The sequence below is a fragment of the Anser cygnoides genome, chromosome Z (genome assembly GCF_040182565.1).
Source record: "Anser cygnoides isolate HZ-2024a breed goose chromosome Z, Taihu_goose_T2T_genome, whole genome shotgun sequence".
NCBI lineage: Eukaryota > Metazoa > Chordata > Aves > Anseriformes > Anatidae > Anser > Anser cygnoides.
The window spans coordinates 23755865-23774286 of record NC_089912.1 but is presented as its reverse complement, the minus strand read 5'-3'; the positions used below and the strand labels follow the sequence as shown (position 1 = coordinate 23774286).

The following is an 18422-nucleotide window of genomic DNA, read 5'->3' as shown; positions in this document are numbered from 1 at the left end:
AATGCAAAAGATCAGGTAATTGATTAACATATGATTTCAGATTCTTGATGGGTCCTGTCGCAATCCTAAGTCCACGGGACTTTGGGAAAACGCTTGGGACACTCAGCCTTCCCTCTGCTAGACAAACAATACCACCTTTTCTCGCAAGATTTACATTTCAACAAGACTCAAGCTGAGCGCCAATTTTTCTCATGTCCTTTGTCAGAAAGCCCCCACACAAAACAAGGCATCGCTCCTACCTATCCGTCAATAGGAGGCTTTAAAAAGGTATTGGGGATAGGTTGTTCCCAATCTAAGGCCACTGTCTGTCCGCTGGGTGTTAAAAAAGCACATAACCGCAAGTCAGGACTCCCACCCACTTCCCAACACCACTGTGGCTCCATCACACGCACCCTTACACAACTACTTTCAACACAAATTCCCGGACATTTACAAATAAGACGTACAATTAGTACCACTCCTGCCCTCCAGCAGCTGCAGATATGACCCAGGTAACCCTGTCACAATTGTGAGGGGCCCGCTTACCCTTCTCCTGCTTCTTAGACTGTCAGTAGCAGGTCCGCCCTGGCTCCCAATACGGGGATGCAGCGGTGACCTCGGATTTGCTCGATCTGCTCCCCAGATCGCTGGGCAGCATACAGCAACTAATATTTATTCAAGTGTATACTTCCCCTTGGGAGGCAAATCAAAGGTCTAGTGCCTAAAACGTTCTTATTGATTTGTTCTAGTTGCTTTCCCAAAACTATAATATGTTGTTGCAAATATTGGTTTCCTACTTGTGTTAGAGCTTCTCCTTTGTACGGCATTCGGTAAGGCCTGCCATCGAATATCTCAAAAGGGGCTTAGTTTTACCAATACATATTGCTTTCTTGACAGATTTTACCAATCTGTTGTTTTATCAAATGGTTCATGGTTTTTCACTTGGCCACTTGCCTGTGGCCTATACATAATTTTTTTTTTTTGAATCCTTTTAAGACTGGATTTGCCAGGCCTTAAATATACATGTTCATTCGAAGGAACTTTTTAGCCAGGAGGAAAGTGATTATGCAGGATTATGGATCAGGACTTCATGTCCTTTTCCAGCCTCAATATTTACACTAAAAGCAGATGAGAATTTTGAAGAAGAAGAAGAAAAAAAAAAAAAGAAAAAAAAAAACGGAAAAAGATGATAAATGGGAGTCATTGGATAACCTACCACCTCTATATCCTAAGAACCTGTTAGCGTAGCAACCACATAACCACCAAGTGATTATATGAAGGTGCTTTATTCAGCGCTGGAAGCCGGGGCAGGTGCCCAAATCTGGCTTCAAGTCCCGTTACTTCCCAGCCATTATTTATACATTCAACATTACGTAAGGCATACATATTCATTACAGGTTGCAACATCAGCCTCGCATTCCATTCTAATTAGCTCCCCTCCCCTTTGCACATGCGTGGCGCACTCTGGTGGTCGTCCAGGTGGTCGTCCAGATGAAGTAAGGAGTCTTCCTCTCCGCTGAACTCTTTCACCTTTCTCACTCGACGCATGCTCCCTCCGCTCCTTGGTTCTGCTTCAACTCATTTCAGCATTTCCAGGCCCTTATCCAAGGTCAGGTTGTACCTGTTCCCTCCCAGGGTTCCCCTTCAACGATTCCTTTAAATGTTCAGTGTACTCCCTAAGTTTCCAGTGTACATAGATTAATTGATAATGTAAGTACATTTGGCAATGCTTAATTATACTGTATGGCCCATCACCTAAGAGACATTAGTAAAACATCCATTCGATTCTCCCCAACACTAACAAACCCAGCTCCAGTGGTGCATCTTGTAATCCTATTTTGTTCTTAAATGTTTTGAGTGTGACAAGGAAGAAGGTGCGAGCATTATCTAAGTAACAGTTTTGAAGTTTTGGTATATTCGCGGTGTTGTTTGGTCAGTTTCCCAAGTATCGGGCGAGGGGGGGCTGACTGATTATCAAGGCAGTAGAATGGAGAGTCACTTCTTTGGTGGTTCGGGCCTGAGCCCTGGGAATTTGGTAAGAAGGGGGAGAGTGAATTTATTTAGGCCTCAATACCTTTTAAACCCCCATCTTGACGGATACACAGGAGTGATTCCTTGTTTTGTGTAGGCTTACTAACAAAGTGCATGAGAAAAGTTAGCATTCGGCTTGAAATTCGGTCTTGTTGAAATGTAAATTTTGTGGAAAAGGTGGTATTGTTTGTCTAGAAGACGGAAGGCTGAGTGCTTCAGGTGTTTTTCAGAAGTCCTGTGGATTTATGATTGGAACGAGGCTCATTAACAATCTGAAATAGTAAAGTTTGTATGTGGAAAGAAGAGTTTAATCCCAGAGAATTGGGACATTTGGGAAGATTAGGAAAAGGTAGTAAAAACCTGCAATAAAAAGGTTTGCGTGAAAATTGAAACAAGGGACAGTAACTAATATAAATAAATAAAAGGGAATGGGAAATCAAGGAAATGGGTAATATCCAAAACAAAGACGTCCAAAAGAAAGCCTCCTTGGGTGCATATTAGCACATTGGAAGGATATTGTTAGAAATGTGGGCACAGAAAGCAAGAGGGCTTACACTAAGTACTGCAATTAATTGTGGCCACTATATAAGCTAAATGGCCACTTTATGGATCAATCGACTATAACAGTGTCTTGCAATCAATGTTGTTTTTGAGGAGAGAAGGAAAATAGGATGAAATGTTGTATATTGGTATGTTGTTTCAGCATCTTAGAGGGAAAAGGTATGGAATTAAGTTGGCCCCTGACTGAGCCTTTGGTGTTGGCATTAGAAAAGTACAGGCTGGAGAAAGATAAAGGAAGTGTTAAAAGCGTTGTTGAAGGTGTTAAAGGTTGTGTGGCATGTAGTATTTAACAGAGCTGTTTGAAGTTGAATGAGCAGGGAAAGAGGATGTAGGAATGCTAATAGTTCCGCCTCAACCCGAGGCTGAGATCTTAAAATCACGGGTGTGAGCCCTCTGGGGCAGAGGGACCATGATGGGTCCGAGAGAGTTGTCATGGAAATAGAAAAGCAGCTAACTCTTAAAACAACCTGAGTTCATGTGTGAGTTCAGATTGCCAATGGGACCGCTCAGGCAACTGTCAACGATTGCATTCCCCTGACCGACGCCCCCACTGAGACCCTAATCACCCCGGAAATTATGTAAATACCAAAATCTGGTTAAATTGGGAATTGAGAATCTGTTCCAACAAGGTCCAAAAGAAACCCGTATGGAATTTTTGAATTTTTGGACCAACTTTGAAGTGAAAACAAACAAACAAACAAACAAACAAACAAAAAAACATAAAAACAGACAAAAAAAATTGGACCTGGCTTCAGAAAACAAACAGAGGCAATTGGCTAGCTCTTTCTAGGGCAATCAGCCCCTGATATCAGAAAAAAAAAAATTGTCTTAGGCTGCAGGACAAACTTACAACAGTCAGGAATGACAGGGACCTGAGGCATCTATCCTAGCAGGTCCAATAGTTGAAATAAAGCTAGAAAATGAAGACAGAGACTTGAATTTTTTGTTGGTTACGGGAGCTTCTTTCTCTCTGTTAATTAGTCTGTAAATGTAATAGGAGCAACTGTCCAACAGGAAAAGGCGTGTTTTTTTTTTTTTTTCTTCAATGCTTGAAACTTAAATTGGGAAAAATGATTGGAATTACCAACTGAGAAAAACAGCTTATAGACCTTTCGAGAAAGTACAAGTTGATTTCACTGAATTGCCCAAGGTGGGGAGGATAAAATATCTATTGGTAATAGTTGATCATTTAACACAATGGGTAGAAGCTTATCCCATAGCACGAGCTACGGCACAAACTGTGGTCAAAATTTTATTAGAACATTTAATACCTAGATATGGGATAATCCAGTACATTGATTCTGATCAGGGCACACACTTTACTTCTAAAATAATAAAATTGTCATGTCAATCATTAGGTATTCAGTGGGAATACCACACTCCGTGGCACCCACAAAGCGCAGGGAAAGTAGAAAGGATGAATCAAACAATAAAACAACAGTTGGCTAAGTTAATGATCAAGACACAGCTGCCCTGGATGAAATGCTTATGATGAAATGTTTCAGTGGTTAGTAGTACATGGAAGTGTCCTTCCCATTCAGGCCGGAGTTGATCCTTTCCAGGTCCGAATCAGGACCCAATTTCCCATGGGTCCTGAGAGATGACAAAGAAGAGGACAACAGCAGAATACAGTTCTTAAGAAAACTCACTTATTTCAAATTGTGGTATCTCATACCTTCTGCCCAGACAGGGCAATCCGAACAGCATCTCATATGGTGAAATTCCTATATACTTTCTTGGTGCTGTTTGAACCTGTAGGAGTAAGCATTTTACCCAAGGAAGTTGGGTTTCTAACACTAACTTAGTTAATTGCTTCTTCAATGTCTGGTTCATTTGCTCCACCTTCCCAGAAGAGGAGAGGTGCCAGGGGGTGTGAAAAATCCCACTCAATCTCTAAGGCCTGCATTAACCCTTGCAGTACTTGTGAAGTGAAATGACTTCCTTGATCTGAATCAATGTTTTCAACTATCCCATATCTAGGGACTATTTGCTCCAGTGATACCTTAGCCATGATGTTCGCAGTGGCAGATATGGAGAGGAAAGCTTACACCCATCCAGTCACGTGGTCAATTAGGACAAACAAGTACTTAAGTCTCCCTGCTTTAGGTAACTCAGTAAAGTCTACCTGTATACTTTGGAAAGGTCGAAGCCCAGGCTCCCGTCCCCCTCTGGGTGGGTTACGGATGACCTTTTTATTTACGCTTTGACATATGGTACATCCTCTGCATATTTGCTTCACTAAAGTGTATATTCCTACACAGACATACTTTCTTAGCACAACATCACGCATTGCTTGCACCTCCCAATGACTCTCTTGATGTAAAACGATTAATATTTGCCTCATTGGTGCTTTATTCAGCATTTCTCTCCCATTAGGGAGTATCCATTTTCCCTCAGACTTCGTGGTTCCTGATTCCTTAAAAAAATCTTTCTCTTAAAACTTTTTAGTTCTTTCCTAGTTTTCAACAATTCCCTGAATCCTCTCTGGATTTATTTTTTGTTTTCCCTCAGACATTAGATGCCTTAAATACCTCACTTCTCTTTCTACATATTGTAATTTATTTTTCAATACTCCCAAGCCCTGCTTTCCCAGAAAGTTGAATAGCTTGTTACTAGCTTCCTTCACAACTGTTTTCTCCTGTCCTGACAATAAAAGATCATCCACATATTTGTAACAGTAATACCTCTTTGGGAGGTTGGAATTGCTCCAAAATCTGTTCTAGAACTTGCCCAAATAAATTGGTGGCCCTGTAAACCCCTGAGGTAAAACCGTCTGTCTGAATTGTTGCTTCCGCCCCCATTTCAGGGTCCTTCCAGTCAGAGGTGAATATATCTTTGCTCTCAGGGCCTGAGAGCACTCCATTAATAACACTGTTATTCCAGTCTAACTATTTACAATTTGAATGCTCAATTTCATCACCAAATCCTTTCCCAACAAGTTAGTCCCTGCCTTGGGTACATACAATAATTGCCCAGAGATCATTTAATCCCCTAGTCTCAGCTTGGTATCCCCCCAAAGTGGCACTGTTATCCCAGCCCCTTCTACCCCTATTGTTATAAATTAGTTCTGGTAGAAATCATTTCCAACACATCGTGGGTAAGGTAGATCGAATTTCAATTTATTTGAGCATTTCAGCAAGCAGCGATAAGTAAAACAGCGCTGGGCGGCCGGGGAGTCTCCTGCTCTGCCAACGGCGCGCACCTAAGCCCGCCAGAGTCTCGATTTATAGCCTAGTAGTTCCGGGTTTAGTGGCACATCCTGGTGTCTTCTACGACTGCACAGCCTGTTGCTAGGGGGTCTTCGTCAGTCCTCTGGTGGTCGTGGGGATGAAGATCGTCGTCTTCCTCTGCGTTGGAGTCATGACTTTGCCGAGGTATGTGAGTTCTCATGAGAGGGGGAATGCCATTTTGCCCTTATTTGGAGCTGGTTTCTACTGCAATTGTTAACAGGAAGTTCCCATACTTGTTTTTTTCCTTCAACAGGATATTGGGGGTATAAGCAGTCAACTGTTGAAACCCCCCATCAGCAACATTTAATGAACAAACAAGGCTTTACCCATTACACCTATCACTTTTTAGGGTTTCATTAGTTAATTTAATCCCTAATATTTTACAGGCCAGTAATGACCTAGCTGCCCCAGTGTATTGGGTTCGATGGCAAGGTTCCGGGGAGGGGGGGGTGTGTGGAGCTGCAGTGGCAGCCCCCACGAGGAGAATCCGGAAGCCGCCCTGTGGCAAATAAGGGACAATTTCAGCGGGCCCTAAGGGGGCCCACCGCTGCCCAGAGCCAAGCCATGAGCAACACAGTCCATGCCTCTGTGAGAGCACATCCAAGAAAACAAACGAACAAAATCCTGCTGCTCAACAACAGCTGGGAGAGCGAGGAGCGAGAAACCTCCCCGCAGACACCAAAGTCAGCACAGAAGGAGGGGATGGAGGCGCTCCAGGCACCGGAGCCGAAGCCCCCTGCGGCCTGTGGAGAAGCCCCTGGTGGAGCAGGCTGCCGCCCCAACCCCCTCCCCCCCCCCCCCCCCCCCCCCATACTTGGGAAACTGACCAAAGACCACAGCAAATATAACAAAACTTCTAGACTGTTACTTAGATAATGCCTACATCCTCTTTCCCTGCTCATTCAACTGCAAACAGCTCTGTCAAACACTACATACCACACCTTTAACACCTTCAATAACCCTTCCAACGCTTCTTTTTATCTTTCTCCAGCCTGTACTTTCCCATTTACCTTCTCTCCTCCTTTTTCCATTCTGGGTATTCCTACCTGAAGTGGCCAGCCTGGCCACACTTCAAAGCCTGTCCCTGAGCTTTCCTTGCCTGCCATTCCTTCATCTCTCTTCCTCTCCTTTCCATCCTGGCCCTGACTCCCCCTGAAAATTTTCTTCCTCTTTCTCCAACCCTCTGCCTCACTAGCTGCTACACTGTCAATACCATTAGTTTCACTCTCTGCTTTTCCTTCTCATCTCCCCTCCTGACATACACCTCCAGGGCCTCCTGCAGGAGGGCCCCCCCCAGTGACTGTTCACTACATCCCCCCACCTTCTGGAGCATTTTCTGTGTATCTTGCCAGGCTTTAATCACAAAATGAACTTTCAAGAGCCCATGGGATACTGGGTCCTCGGGACTCATCCACGAGTACTTTCTCATTCTGACCCCAAGTCTCTCATATGATTTCTGCGTTGCGCATTATTATTATTCCATCCAGGATCGGCAAGTGGTTATTTCTGCCCTGCCGGTATTACCCCTGGTCCTGGAGGATAAGCTCTCTCCCATTTTTGTATAGCAGCTCTCCTCCTGATCATTCCCATTTCTTTCCTTGTAAACAACATACTTATAGACAATTTCCGCCCCAAGAGTATAAGTTAGGTCCTAGGAACTGGTCTAATTGTTCAGCTAACCTGATGGGGTCCTCAATTAAAGACTTCATCTCCTTCTTAAAACCCCTAACACCTCTCTGCCAGTAAGGAGAGGGGGGACTTCACCTAAGAGGATACACAGTTAGTACTGTTAGTATCAGGGAAGGCAAAATTCTCTGTATCTCTTCTACTTTGTTCTAATTCTTGCCAGAGCCTAGAGTATGCTCCTTCTCTAGGGACAGTGTTAATTGCAGTCCCTGTCTCCCTTCCTGTAGCGACTGCTGCTGCCGCCGGTGCAATATTAGGATTATAGGGAGCATAACTTGGCTCCTTCTCTGAAAAAGGAATCTTATTGTTTACATATAAATTTAAAGCCTGAATTTTCATCAGACCTGTATTTTGGCCAAAATACTGCTGCTTCCTTAATTGGTTCTTTTGTCCAGACTGATACACAATATTTAACCTTTTTTTTTTTTATCATCTCCTCTAATTTTGAGATTATTTTTTCCAATTTCTTATCATTCTGTTATAAGCGAGACCACGCAATTTTCTGGTCCATCGAAGATAATTTATTAATTAAGTAAGCAGGCACAAGCAAAACAGCGCTGGGCGGCTGGGGAGTCTCCACTCCACCACGACACGCAACTTCCCTTTCCAGCGTCACTGTTTTATAGCATCCAAGTTCCGGCTTGTCAGGACTTGTTGAGCCTTCTGAAGCTGCGCGGTCCGTTATTGGGGGTCGTTGTTTTTCACGCGTTGTACTCGTGTTCAAGGGAGGGGGGGGGCGGGGGGTCGTGAAGCGGCAAACAGGGTGGGTTGCTTCACAGAATCCTTCGTTTTAACAAGGATGTTTTCCCAGCCTCCCTTCCTCATTATCTACTCGCTTAATCCCCTTATCACAATGTTGTGAATTGCAAAACCTTATCAGATTCTTTACATCCTTGAAGACAATGAACAACCCCCCTACTAATGTATCACAATTCTTCAGGAAGAACTTTCGGTCGGCACTCCCCCAGGGATATCTCCCTGTCCCCTGGAACTCATATTTCCCATTTTTCCTAGCCCTTGTCAGTGTGCTGCTACAGAAATTTCCCTCCTGCAGGGTACCACACACTAACGTTCCGATTCTGGAAAAGGGGGTGTACTCCCAAGCACTTCCCCGTGCAAGGGGTACTGCACACCTATGAGTTTACCAGATTCCCTGGTGTACTGCCAAGCACTTCCCCGTGCAGGGGCTACTGTACCCCAAATTTCCCTGGTGTACTGCCAGGCACTTCCCTGTGCAAGGGCTTACCATACACCAAATTTCCCGAGACTCTTCCTTTCTCTCCCTTATCTCACACTTCGTCCGTCTCCGGCCGCACCCCTCGCGGAGCTACGGAACCGCGGATCAGGACCCCACACTCGCTTCGTACAAAAGTACGTCTCAATCACACGTCACACAGAGTCTCACCCGACCCCCAAGGCAATACTTAATATTTCTTACCTTGGTCTGTGCACAGAGTTAGCGGATCAATACTCAAACCCGGAGTGCCTACCTTCTTCCCTTCCCCACTACTTCATGAATCCTGCCTCTTTAATCAGTCTCGGGCCCTCAGTCAGCTCTCCGCAGAACTGCCACCGTCGATGCACAGGACCGCTGAAATCAGCGGGGCATGCCTTCCTGCTGCTGCGGCTCCCCAGTAGATGACTGTATCCCGGACGAGCTCCCAAATTGTGAGAAACACTCCGTAGCCAATAATTTAGGCTCAGGCGAGGATCTCAGTGAAGTAGTAATTTATTCGCGATTGCAATGGCGGGCGTCCCACAAGCAGGAGCATGCCTACTTGTCACACAGTATGGTTTATATACTTTATTTCTCAATGACCGGGACCCTCCCCTGTTTCCCCATTGACTGGGTAATCCAGGTTCACAACCTATCTGATGCTTCACAGACAATACATGGCCTTCAGTTGCTAGCCTGTTAAATTTCAAATTTGATTTTTTTTACTGTTTGAAGTGGTAATGTTTCTTCACTTATCTGACTTGACACCGTGATTTTCACGTAATTGTTCTAAGGAGTCTGGTTGTTTGCATTTTACAAGGTTGCCTGCTAAATTTTCTTATCACTGCAAGCATATCTCAATACCCCATTCCTTACCTTTAAACAACGTAACTCTGCAAAAACATTTTTATTCCCACACCCCTAACTCTGCAGTATTATTTAATTATTTGTTTCTAGGATATATTCTATATCCCAGTTTCTATGTTATTCTGTTGTTTCACTGATGGAACAGTAGAAGATCAACAGGCAAGGAAACAGCAGTCTGAAATCCCTATAGTTTACCATTTCCCCCCCTACATTTCTAAAGTACGCTTTCCTCCTGAACGTAAACCTTCACGATTCCTTAGGCAGACGAGGCTACGGAGTCTGGAAAGACACACGGTGTGGTCAGTCTCCTGCGGTGCTCACTGTTGAGAGCAGCCCTGTATTACAAACTGTTCTGTTTAGGTCTGAGGCTGTAAAACAGCTTGGTTGTACCCTTGAAAGCTAGTCAAAAGGCAGAAGTACTTCCTTCAGGCTTTTAGGGAGGCTTCTATTTGTTCTGCAGTAATGAAGTTTGCTTAAAAAGTCAATATCCTGTAAAGATCTGCATTCTTAATTTAAATAAATGGCTTTCTCTGTGTTAACATGTAGAGTTCTTAAGAAACATGGAAGCATCCTGCCAGTCCTGTAAGAATCTCCTTTTATTTGTTTTTATTTAGCACATTACAGGTTCAGCACAGACATTGAGTAGATGCGTATAGTAACATTTGCGTATATATGTTATGAAGAAGACTGAGAAGAGCACAGTGTACAGGGCCAGCCCAGTGGAGTTATTTGCAGAAAAGGACAACTTGCTACAGAAACACTGTTTACCTTTAACTGAAGTCTTCACAGAAGTTCCTCAATCTTTTAGAAATTAATTGTTTCTGTGAGGACACAATACGTTTAGCTCTCAGAATTAAGTCTCTCTAGAAGTCCATGAATGTTCTAAATGGTCCTTTCCACTTGAAGCAAGGTAAACAAGATCAAGTTCTGTTAACAACTTTCCATCAGACAGTAGGTCTACTTCAAGCAGGAATCCGACAGAGCACTGAGCTTAGCTGCTGGATCAGGAAATACTGAATTGTACATAACAGAAGTTGATTTAAAGCCTACCACTAAGTGCTAAGAGATGTAAGGACCATTTTAAAACTTAAAAAGCATTTTATCTCAACTGGTAACAGTGGAAGAAATGTTGACTAGTTTGAGAACTGTCAATCTAGTACAGCTCTGGTTAGTCTTGGAAAGTCTAAGAATTATCAACAGCTTTTAGGGAAGTAATTTATGTAGTAGTTTGTACCTAAATCAAATTTTTAGGTATCCGTAAGATTATTTCAAGAAGTGACACTAAATTGCATTGGCAATGTGACTGGTATGCACACAGTTGACAGTATTTAAAACGCAGCATTAGTATTTAGTATGGCTTACAGAAAAGTTCAGCAGGTTAAAGACAGAGGAAAATAAAAAAATAGAGCATTAAATGTGTGGGTCAGTTCAAACTTCCTACTTGGTCACGACAAGAAGTTTGCTTTACCCTGTATTTTCTGCATATCCCCTCATAATAAAATGTTGCCATTGAATGACAGTGTGTGACACTTTAGTTTTTTTCTTAAAATAACAAGTTCTATCCTGTCCTACAGAAAATAATGCATAGTACCTCATACTTCCCTATTCATGTTGTTATTTGACAGCTCTAAGGTCTGTTTTGTAGCTTGAAGTTTAAAATGCATACTTTTAAGACACTATTTTACCTCATTTTATAATAGGCATTTCTCAAACGTAAACTTTATCTGTTGAGTAACTGTGTGCTTCATTCTTTTACAATGCTTGTGCCTGAGAATTTAGAGTGCATGTTTCTATACCAACTTGTTACAGAAAGCCCCAAATCTTCAAAAGTTTGTTTTACTCTAGAATTTAAGTTGTGGACCAGAAATCACTTCTTATCAATCACATTAAAAGTTCAAGCTTACTTTCTATCTTCTGTGTGTTTTGTGAATTTAAAACTGTCAGAGGCACTACTGTGGGCTTTGAAGACATGTCAGCATGGAGATGAGAACAGAGATTTCAGTAATTCATGCTGAATTTGTTGAAAATACTGTAGTGTGAAAGTAAATGCAGCTTCAGATCTACAAAAAATATTTTCCATCAACTATGAAAAAGCACTTATTCTCTTTGTTTTGGTTGCATTCTTACAGATTGGTCAGAAATATATCAAGTAATCTAAATAATAGCATCCCTCCAAATTCAGGAATTTTCAGTGCTCATGCAAAGCTGTTCTTGGACAGTCAGAACGGATTGCAGATGTTTATGTGCAGAAAAGCTTGTGGCAGTGGCTGTCCACCCCATTAATGATGTAGTTCTGTGGACGGATACCTAAGACAGTAAATAATACTTCATCAGGACTTTAGGAAGAAGTGTTTGTAATGTTATCGTTCCTAATGAAAAGGTGGTTTGTGCTTTTGAGTGTGAACTTAAGAAGGCACTCTATTTACAATTTTAGATGACAACTTTATTTAGAAAGAGAAGGCAAGGGAGTTGTACTGTAGTCATCTTGTGCTCATTTGGTGCAACTTTAATGCATCATTTCTGTCAAATTACCTCACACTAATATAGGTCTCATCATTCGCATTAAGTTACTCTCCCATATTTAGCGTCTATCCATTTAAGAATATGCACATTGTACCAAACACAACAAAACGTGCAACAGTGAATAATCTCTATCATCGGGTGCCTCTAGAACAGGTGATTTCATCATTCAATACTTCACTAGTGAGGAATACATCTGCCCTTCCATCTCTCTCAAATAATCCCCTGTATATTCAAGAAAATCTGTTCAGACTAATATTGTCCTTATACACTAACGTCATATTACCAGGCACACCAAAGTCAGCATTAAGAGTAATTACATGTACAAAGAGACAACTAAAGTGCAAGAGCCTCTGGGATATATACTTTTTATTTATGTTACTGCAGAAGGTGATTACTGAAAGATTTTTTCTGCATGAAGATGAATAAAATGTTTTCATTAAGCTTCAGATGCTGCCCACTGCATTGCTTTTAAATAAAAATGCTCAATCTCTATACAGACAACAGCAAAGTAGTAAGCAAACTTAAAACACATTCCTTTAATATATCAAAATGTTTCCAAGGCAACATTATTAAAATTATACCACAGTTCCCAGTAACATCAAGCTTCATAAAGGAGGTGGTAGGGAAGCTTTATCCAGGTAAAGTTTAAGTGCTCTTCTTCTCTTCACCCAGTAAGTTCACTGTTGCTTTCTTGGCTGTAGAAAAATAAAAGTTAAAACTTAGCAGTGTCTTACAGACTTAAGCAGCTTATTTGCTGTAAGTAATAAGTGACAGAATAAGGAAACATGAAGAACATTATTTAAGATACCTGTTCAAGAATAATGATTCAGAAAGGGTCATGCCACAAAACTTCCAAGAGTAGTTGAGAAAGGCAGATCGTTTAAATACTCATAAGAACACTTCTTAAGTTGGTAAAAAGAAATCAGACTTCATATATTATTTGGGGAAAAATAGATTTAAGGTGATTTGAGGTATCTTATAAACATTTTTCCTTTCAAATGAAATTTAAGTAAAGTTTTACTTCAGCTAATTAATAAATTTCCTTTTCTCGTTCACGAAATTACCACCAGACATTTTGGAGTATACAGGCCCAGTTTTGAATGGAAGGCAACGAAAGCAAACATTAAGCAACTCCCGGCTGTGATAGAATTAGGATGTTATTCAATCAAATATGGATCTAAGAAATTTCTTCAACAGTTGTCTCAGAATCCTTTGATTTCCAAAGGAATTAAAATTACAAAGTCTTATAGACAGGAAACCTCCACTTCAAACGCTGCTGTTTGCTTGAGTTGAAGGATTTGCTTTACTAGACAACTGTCAATTCTTCTGTACTGCCAGGTACTGGGGATGATGGTATTTTAGGATATACAAAAAAATATATATATATATACACTGAAACAATAACTATATTTATGGAAAATACCTTGTGAGGATGTTCACACCTGTCTCTAGAGAGAATTTTGATAGGATATGTATGTTGAGAAGACACACAAACTTCCACATTTGGAAAAAAAAATGCAAGCTGTTTCTTGCATTCATACAGTTTGTGCTTATTCTACCATAACTGTACTCCCAAAAAGTAAAATTCACTGTAGTCTTCTTTTCTTGACAGCTTCATCCAATCTAACTTCTCCATTAAAATTTACATAATAATCTTGTTTTTTCTCCCCCCAAACTGATTAATATTACCTTTAATATTAGAGCTGCAATTCCCCCGCCCCCCCCCCCCCCAAACTGATTAATATTACCTTTAATACTAGAGCTGCAAAGGTAAATTCTTCCTACTCGGTGTGATCATTGAATGGTCTTTTCCTCACCTTCTTTAGCGATGGTATCTGCAGTCTCTGCAGCCTTGTCTTTCAAATCTTTAACAACATTGTCCAGCTGAGCTTCATGCTTCAGGAAGAAAGGCCGGATGATTCGATGGTAGAGAAACTCTGCTCCGTTAGATGGACTGGGAGCCATGCACCACAACAGAAAGCCACACTACAGGGAACAAGAACATCTGTGTAAATGGAAGAGATGAACAGCAGACAAGGAGCAGTGCGTCTTCCTAACTTTGCCACAGACTGAAGTGTATTTAAAATGTTACATCATCGCCTTCGTTTCGTATGGTCACAGTCAAATAAGTATGTGTATCGTTACAGTTTTGTGCCGTAAATCTTGATATTGGAATACCTTCTTGCATACTGATAGGATAAAGGCAGCAGGCTGTAGCAGTAAAGCTCATCTGGTAAAAAGTGTACGAAGACTGCATGTATTTTTTCTTTTTTCTAAGGTAGTATTACAAAAGCTGACTAGACAAAACAGTCTCTGGCTACTTCTGAACTATACGGCACAGGCATGACTGAAGGTCTAGTCCCTCAGTCCCTCCGATCCAGCTGAAACACATCCCTATCCACTCTGCTTCCTCACCTTGGCCATGCAGCGGGGGAAAAAATGGGTCTGTGTGCATTGCAGTGACACAATGAGAAGACATGGACAAGCTACACATCGCACACAGATAGGGTAATGCTTTAGGATAGCACAGTTTAGGTATAGCTTTTATACCACAATCTGCTCTCTGGAAAAAAGAAATCACCACCCCAGTGTGTGGAGTAATATTTCTGCATCTTAAAAGGGGGACTGTAAAGACAGCTGTTACGTATGTTACAAATACCTGTCTTCACCACTGAAGCACCTTTATTTGGCCTCAGTTCCACTGTCATATTCATTAGAAAGATGGCTATGCAAAACAAGATGAAAACATTTAAAGGACAAGAAGTGCCACAACTATATTTGCTTGAGCACTGAAAGTATCTATAAAATGATATTTCAGCAATAAAACTGCAACAAAAAAAGCAAATTTTCTCAGCAATAGAACAATTCTTTCCAGACACAAGGAGAGTAATATTATTCGGTGTCAAAAGCCTCTCGAAAAAAATACAAACAGAACATCTCTTCACAGAAAACCACCTTTTCTTGAAAGACAAAACAAAACCACCCCAGCCTTGGCCAAAATGGGCATTTAAATGAAAATGATAATGCCGCTTTTCAATAATGTTGGCAAATAGGACTTATTTAAGTATTTTATATCTCAAAAGTTTTCTGGTTTTCACAGCAGTATCTCCAGCAGTCAAAGAAGTAGTGCACCTAAGTTTCAATGCATGCACTATGGCTTCTGAAAGTCATTTGAAAAATACAAGCAATTTCTTATTTATTCATGAGGTTTCCAGTACGCTGCATAGCACAAAAGCATTTCCTATAAATCAGTTCAATTACAGCATCCTTTCAGAGTACCACTGTGCCTACCTAGGCATTTTTGTCTCCTCTCCTTCCACTTACGCTTTTGATTTCCCACTGGAAAAATGCAAAGACGAAACCACACCCAGATATTTGTTTTGGTATCACAATCTTGTAAATAACAATTTGGCCACTACACAGTCATTGAAGTCATGACGGGTTATTTTAAAAGAAAGATTCTGATTTAACAAAAAGAAAAAAATAGAACCCTATTTGAATCATGAAAACTACATAGTGCTCTTCAGACTAGCCTTCCAAATATTTCAGTGTCTTCCCTCTGTCCTTCTTGGATAATGGATGTTGGGATTGACTTTTGGTAGGTTCTGCTCTCCAGCTCTTTTGGCTCTGTCTTTAATGCAATATACACCACAAAAAAACACATCAGTTGAAATAAACATCTTTAACCTATTGTTTCTGGAGAGACTGCAACTCCTTTTTCCTTGAAGGCACATTTTCCTTCTCCCGGCCCTGTAGAAAGCTACTGATGATATATTTGGTGTGGAAGAGAATTTCTTTTCAAAAAGGAACCCTGATTCCAGGGGATAATAACTGCAATGCACAGAAACTTTTGCCAAAGGCAGTTTACCATCCTTTTAGGCAAGCTCTAAGCTTTTATCTTTGAACTAGATAATAAAGGCAGGAAGTGCTGCAATACCTATTTTCAAAAGCTCCTATTATTTGGAATTTAATATAACATAAAGAATAAATAATAGCATCTTATATTGCATCTTTCACTAAAAGCTGAGAGTTATTCCATTTCCTTTAAAGAATAACTGGCCAATTAATAACAGCTATTTTACTTGTCTCAGTTGACACAGATGTTACATAGTTCTCCTTTGTTTTAGGAAATCCCTCACCTCTAAGTCCAACTTCCTTTGAAACAAAAGAAACTGAAATTTCCGTTTTCTTGCCTAGGAATAAAATTAGTCATATCGATTTTTACAGCTTTGCCCCAGTCTAGTGAAGAAAAAAAAATAAATATTTTACAGTTATAGATTTATTCTCAAACACCAATGACTATTGAAATGTATTGAAAAATGGTTATATACCTTTCCAAGAGGACACATACCAGATCTGGAAATCTCAGTCTTTTCAAAGCTTGAGAATGTCAGACTGCTAACTTAGTTTATTTTTCCCTTGTCTCTTGTGAGGCTGAAGTAACAAAAACTATTAACGTAAAGTGGTTTGTAAAAAAAGGTATACAAAGCATAGAGTGATTAAAGCATTAACTGGAAAAAAAAATCACTGTATTCTTTGTGACTCTCCAGTCCAGCCATAGGAGGGAATGAAATTCATAATTGCACAGAGTGCAAAGGAGAGATCTCTGTCCTGAAGCATAGTCAGACTGCCACATTTGGCACATTACTACACTCACAGTGAAAACTCCTCCTACTTCATTTGACTTAATGCTTTGTAGAAGCAGTTTTCATAATACAGCCAATGTCATGTGTCTGACTGGAATTCTGTTCAGAAAGAGGATTTTATTATTTCATCAGGGAATTGCTAGTAAAGTCTGGAATCTCCTTGCTCCCAGTAATACTTTTAGGACAACCTCTACTACTTTCAATGGCCATAGTATTTTAATATCAGAACAACAACAAAAAGATCTTTAAATAATTAACAGAAGTATCAGAAAATAAACAGGTCTCATACACATGAAATTATGAGTTGCAAATGTGTCCTGTGTTTTAGATAAAGAAGTTGATTAATAAAAAATAGGCATTACAAAAAAAAAAGGCAGAACAACCACAAAACCCAAAAGAACTCAAAAGTTTTCTGCTAGCGAACCAAAGTGTATGAAAGTGTGGTAACACATATCAAAAGAATTCTTGAATATGCCTTTCACCCACATATGAAAACTCCTAGTATGCTTGAAATGTCGGGGTCACAGAGGCTAGGCCCTGGACTTAGGAAAGTATGTGAGCAACTATGATCAGAGTCTCAGCCCTGCATGTTGAGGCATACAGGAATAATAAGTAGCTAAAACTCTGTTCAGACTGGACACTACAAGCTCTATCAAAAGAATATAAATATGCAAATTTAGCTTATTTATAAAACAAAAGCAAATTTTAAATTTGTATGTATGACTTATCTGGGCTTCTGTTTCATAAGATCATAAGAGACATAAAGACATCACGAACAGCACTACAAGAGGTTTTAGTTGCAGTAGACTGAAAATTAGAAGCTGCCAGCTTCCTCCTTTTCCCCACATTGAATATTTTCCATCCTCCCACCCAGTTAGCAGTGCTTTCTGATTCTTGGCCAACACCTTCCGTCTGCCTTCGTATCACAAAAGTATATCTCTCCTACCCACTGCTGACAGTAAATACTTGACTTGCATGTGCCTTTAGCAGTTATCATTGAAAGTTGCACATTTATTGTAATTGCTTCCTTCAGTTCTGCTTGCTTTTGCTGAACTGAGATAAGTATCTTATGTTTTTTGCCACTGCTACATGTAAATGTGGTATTTCTGATACAGGAGTATCACAGCCATCTGTTTGTTTCTTATTTGCTAGGTCAGCCTGAATTGCAATTGAATGCTCTTTAGAAAGAGTGCTATGCTGGCATGGAGAAATCATTGCCATGTTTTTACCACCAAGAAGTTAGAAAAGAAGCTCTGAAAACATTCCGTATGAATTCAGAACTGGAGACAATAGGTAAAGCTGTAACACTGCTCATCTGTAAGGTGAAGTTGGAGATGTGAAATAACTGTGTAAGAACAGATTCTTCCAGTGCCATAAGCAATCCTTTTGGATCCTATTTTCAGGTCAGCTGAACTTGCATTTTCATTGCTATTTGGCTTGATCTTAATATATTAAAATGGTAAATCTTTCATTTATGTGTAGACCATAGTAAACTTCAAAATTAGCTTACTCTTTAAAACTTAAAAAGCAAACACATTAGCCTTAAAATAGTAAAAGAACTTTTCATTTTTGACTAAGGGGTAAAAAAGGGGGGAAGAGAGAATTAACTCTGTGAGACAGGCCTGATTTTTTTTTTTTAGGTTTGAAGCAGCAGTTCAAATGTGTGAGGGTGTTTTAGGGAGC

At 40.5% G+C, this 18422-nt stretch overlaps 1 protein-coding gene and 1 long non-coding RNA gene across 3 annotated transcripts in view; one reads left to right on the top strand and one right to left on the bottom strand.

Moving 5' to 3' along the window:
• Positions 1-5634: 5634 nt before the first annotated feature.
• LOC136789034 (uncharacterized) overlaps positions 5635-18422 on the top strand; it is a 15360-nt gene continuing 2572 nt past the window's right edge. The window contains exon 1 of the long non-coding RNA XR_010827753.1: positions 5635-5945. This is a non-coding gene — a long non-coding RNA (uncharacterized lncRNA). The remainder of the gene's footprint in view (positions 5946-18422) is intronic.
• The window catches only part of REEP5 (receptor accessory protein 5), a 22065-nt gene continuing 16084 nt past the window's right edge, over positions 12442-18422 (bottom strand). The window contains exons 4-5 of one of the 2 annotated variants that reach the window (XM_066988312.1): positions 13842-14079; positions 12442-12788 (exon numbers count right to left, since the gene is read on the bottom strand). In XM_066988312.1, coding sequence (XP_066844413.1) covers positions 13888-14079 — 192 coding nt within the window. In that variant the 3' untranslated portion in view covers positions 12442-12788; positions 13842-13887. The remainder of the gene's footprint in view (positions 12789-13841; positions 14080-18422) is intronic. The other variant, XM_048049933.2, reaches the window with a different exon arrangement.